The sequence below is a fragment of the Rhincodon typus genome, chromosome 27 (assembly GCF_021869965.1).
Source record: "Rhincodon typus isolate 14 chromosome 27, sRhiTyp1.1, whole genome shotgun sequence".
Classification (NCBI taxonomy): domain Eukaryota; kingdom Metazoa; phylum Chordata; class Chondrichthyes; order Orectolobiformes; family Rhincodontidae; genus Rhincodon; species Rhincodon typus.
Genome location: NC_063358.1, coordinates 10,100,009 through 10,109,364, shown reverse-complemented (window position 1 = coordinate 10,109,364; position 9,356 = coordinate 10,100,009). Strand labels below are relative to the sequence as shown.

Sequence of the window (9,356 nt, the reverse complement as noted above, 5' to 3'; positions counted from 1 at the left end):
ACATAGTCTTTAGTAAAGTCTTTGACAAATTTTTGCATGGTAGACTAATTAGTAATTTGCAGATGACACCAAAATTGGTGGTATCGTGAATAGTGAAAAAGGTTATCTAAGATTACAAAGAGATCTTGATCAATTGGGTCAGTGGGCTGAGTAGTGACAGATGGAGTTTAATTTGACTAGTATTGCATTTTGGTAAAACAAACAAGGGCAGTGCTTATATAATCAATGGTAGAATCCTGGTAATGTTGAAGAGAGACCAAGTGGTTGAAATTTGTGTCACAGGTGGACGGGGTGATTAAGGTGTTTAGTACGCTTGCCTTCATTGCTCAGACCTTTGATTATAGGAGTTGGGATGTCATGCTAAGGTTGTGCAGAACGTTGGTAAGGCCTCTTCTGGAGTACAATGTGCAGTTCTGGTCGCCCTGCTATAGAAAAAATATTATTAAGTTGGAGAGGGTTCAGAAAAGATTTACCAGGATGTCGCCGGGAATGGAATGTTTGAGATATAAAAATAGGCTGGGATGTTTTACATTGGAGCGTAGGAGGATGAGGGGTGACCCTACAGAGGTTTATAAAATCAGAGGGGCATAGTTAGGTGAATAGCATGTGTCTTTTCCCTAGGGTGGGGGAGTTCAAAACTAGTGGGCATATTTTTAAGCTTATACAGGTTCTAGAATCCTAAATCAGGGAAAATATTTTTCCTACATCTAATCTATTTAGCCCTGTTAGAATGTTATATGCTTCATTCAGGTCCCTCTCACCTTTCTAAACTCTCGTGGATTCAGGCCCAATCAAACCAATCTCTTCTCAGGACAGTCCTATCATCCCTGGTATCAGCCAAGTGAACCTCTGATGCATTCCCACTATGGTGAGCATATGATTTCTTAGGTAGGGAAACCAAAACTGGTCCAGGTGAGGTCTGACAAAGTCTCTATATAACTGCAGTATGACATCCTTAGTTCTGAACTCAAATCTTCTTGCAATAAGGGACAATATGCCACTTGCCTTCCTAATTGCTTACCACACCTGCCTGCCTGCTTTCATTGACAGATTTACAAAAACACTGAAGTCCATTTGTACATCCACAATTTCCAATTTGGCCTAGATTATTGTTAAAGCAGCTTCCTCCCATGCACCTTGTTTCATCTCCTATCACAAAAAACTTTTATTGATTCACATATTCTGATTGTTTCTGCAGTGGTTGCAAATGAATTCATGTTAAAACTATTTCCAGAAATCAGCTCTCTATTGCATGCCAACCAGTATGTATCAGTGCCAGCCCCAGCTATAAAACAATCCACCAAATTCAAAACTGATGGTTACTGTGGATGGAGAAGGATAATCAAACAGCATTGTGGCCATCTCATGTCTTGTGAGAAAAGCCAAAAGCGAGCAGAAGGACCTATTTCCATTAGCAGAGAGGTCAACACTAAGGAGCATAACTTTAAAGTAGTTGGTGAAAAGAGTATTGAAAATTGAGCAGTATTTCTTTCGTTCAGTGGGTGTTAGCTATCTCAAACATTGTCTGCGAGTGTGTGGTCAAGGCAGAAACATTTATGAAGCACTTGGATATTTTTCACTTGAGGTGCTGTGACCTACAGGGCCCCAGACCAAGAGTTGGAAAGTGGCGAGGATTGCAGAGCTCTTTTTTTTAGCTGTCATGAGCCAAATGAGCTCCTTAAATGTTTTTATGATTTTCAGCTTCCCTTCAAATCCATCTGTGTTAGCCACCTCTATGTAGTGAAGTCCACAGTCCAACCATTCTGGGTAAAGAAATTGTTTATAAATTCCCTATTGGATTGATTGGAGACTATCTCACATTTATAGCCCTCAGTTCTAATTTATCTATAAGTGGAAACATAACAACTTAACCATCTACAGTATATGCTTATATTTCATACTTGGAGTCAGATTGAGCAAACCTTTCTCCTCCTTTAACTTGCTCTTTAAACCCTTTGATCAGGTTTTTGACCATTTGACCTAATATTGCCTTATGTGACTAAATGCCAAATGATGCCCCTGTGAAGCGCCTTGGGATGCTATATTATGTTTAAGATTACATATACATTTAAATAGTTAATATTTTCAACCCGCATGTGCTTTTCCAGCTTCCCTTTAAATGCAGCTATAATATTTGTCTTAACTACTCATTGTGGTGGTGAGATCCTCATTCCAGATACTCTCTAGATAGAGATAGTTCTAATGAATCCCCTAATGGAATTGTATTTTTGGCCCCTAGTTCTAGTCTCACCCACAATGGAAATATTATAACTTAATCAAAACATTTATATATATCTGCAGTTTGGGGGAGGTGATGGCCTTGTGGTGTTGTTGCTGGACTGTTAATCCAGAGACTTAGATAACATTCTGGGGTTTCAGGTTCAAATCTCACCACAGTAGATGGTGGAATTTGAATTCAATAAATATCTGGAATTAGGAATCTAAGATGACCATGAGTCTATTGCCAATTGTCAGAAAAACCCATCTGGTTCACTGATGTCTTTTAGGGAAGGAAAGCTGGTTGTGAGCTTGTTTTTGTTTGAAACATGAATGTAGTTCTTTCAGTTAGGTACTCAAATTTCTCTTTAAACACAACTGGTCTCTACATCCTTACCTGGTCTGGCCTACATGTGACTCTAGACCCACAGCAATGTGGTTGATTCTGAACTGCCCTCTAGGCAATTATGGATGGGCAATAAATGCTGCCCAGCCAGTGACACCCTCATCTTGTGAGTGAATAAAAGGGATTCAAATTACATGGGGCAGCCCCAAATTTGCCCCCAAAACGCCAAGAGAAATCGATCACAGTGAAACTAATTGGAGAAAAGTCATCCTCATGACAGTAGAATGGACAGAGTTGGTGAGGAGCTCCTTGTCAAATCACATGCTATTTCTCTTTCAACTTTGCTGCTGATAGGTTAATGGTGTTGGGTTGCATTTACTAGGTCTTCCATCTGCTGAGAGCTTAGAAGTAGGAAGATTATCTTCCAGTGGGGAAGAGAAGAAAGCTTCAAGGGGAAAGAGGCAAGACGAAGTCTGCAGTATGGAGGAATAGGGAAAGGGATGGGGGAATAAAGGAAGCTCCAAAAGGAGGGGGAAGCAGAAAGAGACCACAACAGCATTCGGGGAGAAATTGGCTTCAGAAGTAGAGATAGAGGCAGCAGAGAGAACAGTTTGAACACTGAATAGAGAAACACTAGCTAAGTGGGAGTCAGGAAATCTTGAAATCAGTGAGATAATTAACTCCTTCCCAATAAATGTGTTGTTTCTAGTTTAAGGCTGCAAAAAAACCCCATAAGTTATTATACAGGGGGAAATATACTGGATGTTATTGACGTGAACGCTAGACCAATTATTAAATTTAACTCTACACTTGAAATTTGAGATACAGTTAAAGATTCAGTAATTATTTTTAAGTTTTATCCAGATGTGATGAAATTCATTAGCTGTGACATCGCCAGTCTGCAGAAACTGTGTTTCGGCAGATTGTTTCTTGTGTGCTGACATGTGTGCCTGTTATTTTGGAAAAAGAATATTTTGTTGCCAACATATGCCTGTAATCTTACACCAATTTTAAAAAAATTGTGGTGTCTATGGAATAAATGCTTTTCTTGTGTGTTGTAGCTTTAGGTTAAATGGAGAGTTGCTTCTAATGTGACTTATTACATTACAAATGCTTCCAATTCTGCTTCCATGTGAATCCAGTGTTCCCTGTGTCAACACAAACACAGAAAGTGTTGTTACTAGGAGACTGCATCACCTAATGAAGGAGTTAGTGAGAACTGGGGGTAAGGTAACCCCTGAAAAGCAAAAGTAGCCCTCAAGAAAATCTCAAGAATGGCCTCAAAAGAACTATTTTATCCCTGATATCAGACTGATAAATACAACCATTAATGAAGTGCAAGGCCTGTTAACCAGGATTGGGATTTCTAATTTTCATGACATATTTTTGATTTGGCTTCATTGAACGTTCAAAAGCCAAAAGATATTATTGACATCAAAAACAAAAACAAAAATTATTGGAAAATCTCAGCAGGTCTGGCAGCATCTGTGGAGAGAAATCAGAGTGAACGTTTTAGGTCCAGTGACCCTTCTTCAGAACTTCTGTTTTGTTTCTGATTTCCAAAATCCGCAGTTGTTGCGGTTTTTGATATGATTATTATGTTGGCTTTTGGCATGATCTGTAAAACATTGCATATTTCATATAAACGGCTTGAAAGGGTTGCCTGATCTTGGGGCAGAAAACTGATTTCTAAAAATAAAATGAAACGGCTTATAATTAATGTAGGAAAATCCTATCACCTAAAGTTAATTGGTATTTATTGCAGGCACATTAGTTACATAAGTGAATGCTAACAATAATGGCCTTTAAGGATTAACTTGCCGCATTTATAAAAAACTAAATGATGACCGTGATTGAGAAAACAAATCTTTGCCAATGATCACCTTTGACCCGGGCTGCAGAACGGGTTTGATAAGTTAACAGCCCATGTGACAGTGTCTCCAGCCCAGGGAACTGGGTGGAGAACTGTCTCCCTGCCTGATACAGGTGAGGACACGGGATCAAAGAACAATCGGAAGAAGAGTGTGTTTCCTGGCTGTCAGCTCGGTGGGTTACCAGGAACTTTCCCTACCCCGTCGATTTTATTTTCAAGACACAAAGAACCAAATAGGACAATGTTCGAGTTTAACTTTTTCCTTTCTTTTGGTTCCTAGCCAATAGTTTTGAAGATGTCCCGCCAGCAAGACAGGGCTGTGTCAAAGAACAAGCCTGACGGCACCGCCTTCACCCAGCAGCGACTACCGGCCTGGCAGCCCTTCCTATCGGCTGGCTATGTCCTCCCCACATTCTTCCTGTTGGGTTTGGTGTTCATTGCAATCGGCCTTGGGCTCTACTTCACCTCCAACAATGTCATCGAAATCGAGGTGAGCGAAATCGGCGGCCTGAAGGCGCCCAGCTCTTCCTCCAGCAAATCCGTATCTTCCTTAATCAAACCCCACTTTGGGAATGTGTACGTGACCTGCTGTACCCTCTCCAAACTGTTGTGCAACGACTACTGAGAAAGGACAGTGAAACGTTGCCACTATAATCCTAACTTTCTGTGGCATTGCTTCCTGGGGAGTAGCTAGTACAAGTACATTGATGTATCTTCAGTTTATAATTAGAACTTTAGGTTTGACTACCCACGTGCTATCTGTGCAGTAAAAAATATCTTTTATTGTAAAACCTACATAATGTACTGATTTGGCTCCACTCTAGACTGGAGGCTTTCTCATATGACAGGTTTGTGTAGTGTCAACATAAATTGTCATTCTTTTTAAGGAGCCCTGGTGAGTCAGTTTGATCTGACCATCTGTCAGATTTCTATCTCCTCGCTTGTTTGTCTTCACCTGATATTTTAAGATTCATTTGATTCTCATCTATTAAAAAAATACTTGAGCTGATTTTTCCCTGTGGCGTTGTGCGTAAGTTCTGTGTAAAGCTACAGTGAATCTCACAAAGAAGAAAATTCTCTCTAATTTGACCATTGGTCTGTGTTAATAGGTTTTAACCAAGGCAGCAGCTGTTGCAATGTAGGTGTCCTTGTATCTTTCTACACTATGCGTAGGGTGACAAAGACTTCAGTTACACTTCCTGCTACAGACTGTTATGCAGTGTCTTATGGAAAATGTGAACAAAGGAAACGTTGAACTTGGGCTGTTGATTCATGGAATGCATCGCAGATGTCAAAAATTGTTGGGTACCATGCTAAAAGCTCTGCTACTCAGATTTTAACTTCCACCATGTCCTGTTCACCTGTTCAGCTTTTTTTTCTAACTACATTGGCTCGTGGCCTAACGAGCCCTTAGGTTCTTTCTTAAAAAAAAAATCATTTTTGGGTTCAGGTTCTTGCATAGCCTCTTTACTCCCAACTCTGTATCCTTCTCCAGCCCAGCACCCTCCAGGAACAGTGTTCCTTCAATTCTGGTCTCTTGTACGTCCCCTATGTCCTTCATCTCACTATTGGTTCTGCATTTTCAGCCTCTGGGTTCAAAGATTTGGAATTCTTTACTTGACCTCTATTTCTCTTCTTTTCTTCTCCTTTTAACGGACTCCTTTAATATCTTCTTCTTTGACAAAGCTTTGTCACCTGTCTAATATCTTCATAGAGTCATAGAATCAAACAGCATGGAAACAGACCCTTCGGTCCAACTAGTCCATACCAATCATGTTCCCAAACTAAACTAGCCTCACCGTCTTCACTTGGCCCATATCCCTCCAAACATTTCCTTTTCACGAACCTTTCAAAATGTCTATTAAATGTTGTAACTGTACTTGCATCCACGACTTTCTCTGGCAGTTCATTCCACTCACGAACTCTGTGTTTTTAAAAAAAAAAAGTTGCCCCTCGTCCTTTGAAATCTTTCTTCTCCTTTAAAAGTATGCCTCCTTGTTTTGAACTCCCCAATCTTAGGGTAAAGGCTCTTGTCAGCTTATCTATGCCCCTTGTGATTTTATGAACCTCAATAAGGCCACCCTTCAACCTCTTATGCTCCAGTGAAAAAAAAGTTCCAGCCTTTTCAGTCTATTTTTAAATCTGAAACCCTCCATTCTCAGCAACATCCTGGTAAATCTTTTCTGAACCGTCTCCAGTTTAATAATGTACTTCCTGTGGCTGAGAGACCAGTGCTCCAGAAGAAGCCTCACCAACATCCTGTACAACCTCAATATGATGTCACAACTCGGGACCAAAGATCTGACCAATGAAGGCAAGCATGCTAAACACCACCTTAACCACCCTATCTACCTGTGATACAAACTTCAAAGAACTATGTATCTGAAACCCCAGGTATCTCTGTTCTACAACACTACCCAGAGCCCCATTATTAATTGTGTAAGTCCTGCCCTTGTTTGTTTTACCAATATGTAATACCTCATGTTTATCCAAATTAAATTCCATCTGCCACTCTTCAGTCCATTAACTCGGTTGATCAAGATCCCTTTGTAATCTTAGATAACCTTCTTCACTGTCCACTATACCATCAATTTTGGTGTCATCTGCAAACTTACTCACGATGCCTGCTATATTGTCACCCAAATCATCTGTGGTTTGTTGTCAGTTTTAATCTGTGCTAATTCTAAGGATGATAAAATAAAGCAAGTTGTTTCTGTAGATGTGGCTATAGGAGAGAAATGCAAAACAGTGCCTAATTTTCTATATTTAGGTGAGCCATGAAGTGGAGGTGCCGGTGTTGTACTGTGCTAGACAAAGTCAGAAATCACACGATGCCCGTTTATAATCCAATAGGTTTATTTGGAATTGCACAAGATTTTGGAGCGCAGCCCCTTCGTCAGATGTAGTGAGAGAGCAAGGCACACAGACACAGAGTTTATAGGCAGAGAGATCAAGGGCAGGGAGATCAAAAGATCATACACCTGGTGAGTAGAGTGTCAGACGATAACTATCTGCAGGTGACCAAGAGTGTTGGACAGTGTATAAAATGTTTGTAAAGTCAGTGGCAGTACTGTGTTATCATGACAATCAGGCACAGCATAGGGATATACGAAAGGTGACATCTCGGCTCAAATGACACTGAATTGTAGGTGTGAGGCTTTGTTCAGAATCTGTCTCAGGGTTGGATGAAATATGCGCGCGCACACAAATCTATGGGGTGAATCATTTCATCCAATTGTTTGTTTAATTGCAGATACATTCTATTTTGTTCAAAAACACAGAATTTGTAGTCACAGTCAGTCAGTATGGCGTCTTATAAATTTCAACTTTCAGAATAAGAGCAGCCTGATTCAAAGTTAAAACTCTGAGACAGGTTCTGAACAAAGCCTCACACCTACAATTCAGTGTCTGATCTGAGATGTCACCTTTTGTGTATTCCTATGGCTCTACCTGATTGTTAGGACAGCACAGCACTGACATTGACTTTGCAAACACTTTACACACCGTCTAACACTCTTGGTCACCTGCAGACAGTTATTGTCTGACATTCCGCTCACCAGTTGTATGATCTTTTGGTCTCCCTGCCCTTGATCTTTCTCCCTGTAAACCCTGTGTGCCTTGCGCTGTCACTGCACCTGATGAAGGGGCTGTGCTCTGAAAGCTTGTGTGATTCCAAATAAACCTGTTGGACTATAACCAGGTGTCATGTGACTTCTGACTATAATTAGGCAAAGATAACTTCAGTGTGCAGAGTACAGGACTGTCCATTGTAAACTGGGAAAATATTTTAATGGGTAAGTTGACAGAGTCATAGAGATCTACAGCACAGAAAAAGGCCCTTCGGCCCATTGACTCTGCACCGGTCAAAAACAGCCACCTAACTATTCTAAACCCATTTTCCAGTACTTGGCCAATAGCTTGTTTTTGCCTTGGCATTGCAAATTTACATCTAAAAATTTGCATGTTATGAGGCTTTGCACCTCTAACACCCTTTACAAGCAGTGAGCTCCAGATTCCCAATAAAATTTTCCTCACATCCCCCATAAACCTCCTGCTCCTTGCCTTAAATCTGGTCACTGATCCCTGCACAAAGGGGAAAAATCTTTTCCTGTCTACTCAGTCTATACCCATTATAATTTTATACACCACAATCATACCACCTACCTCCAAACAAAGTCTCCTCTGCTGTAAGGAAAACAACCCAGTCTATCCAACTAAAACTCTCCAGCCCAGGCAACATCCTGATAAATCTTCTCTGTACCCTCTCCAGTGTAATCACATCCTTCCTATAATATGGATCCAGAATTATACACGATACTTTAGCTGTGGCCTAACTAGCGTTTTACACACTTCCAGCATAACCTTGCCTCTCTTAAACTTTAGGTCTCAACTAATAAATGCAAGTTTCCCAAAAGTCTACAGAACCACTTTACCTATCCTGCCATGTTAAGAGACCAGTGGACTTGCACTGCAAGGCCCTTCTGATTCTCAGTGCTTCCCAGGATTGAACTGTTTGTCATGTATTCCCTGGCTAAGTTTGTCCTGCCTAAGTGCATCATCTTGCGCTTCTCCAGATTGAATTCCATTTGCCACTAACCAGTCCATCTGAGCAACCTAGGATTACCCTCCTGTAATCTAACCCTGTTCTGCTCATTATTTACCACCCCATCAATTTTCGTATCATTCCCAGACTTACTGATCTATCTCTGCATTCAAGTCTAAATCATTTACACTTGCAACAAATAAAAAAGGCCCCAAGACTGATCCTTGCAGAACCCTACTAGACACACAGGCTTCCAGTCATATAAACACTCCATAACCCTCACTCTACGCTTCCTGCCACTCAGTCAATCCTCTATCCAAGAAAATCAGTTGGTAATGGTCAAAAAAAAAATTAAAGTCTTATACAACAAGGTGCAG

General features: G+C 40.6%; 1 protein-coding gene across 3 annotated transcripts in view; it reads left to right on the top strand.

Moving 5' to 3' along the window:
* The first annotated feature begins 4,440 nt into the window (after positions 1-4,440).
* tmem30b (transmembrane protein 30B) overlaps positions 4,441-9,356 on the top strand; it is a 28,485-nt gene continuing 23,569 nt past the window's right edge. For 2 of the 3 annotated variants that reach the window (XM_048613086.1, XM_048613084.1), the window contains exons 1-2: positions 4,441-4,609; positions 4,717-4,926. In XM_048613086.1, the coding sequence (XP_048469043.1) occupies positions 4,732-4,926 (195 nt within the window). In that variant the 5' untranslated portion in view covers positions 4,441-4,609; positions 4,717-4,731. The remainder of the gene's footprint in view (positions 4,610-4,716; positions 4,927-9,356) is intronic. The other variant, XM_048613085.1, reaches the window with a different exon arrangement.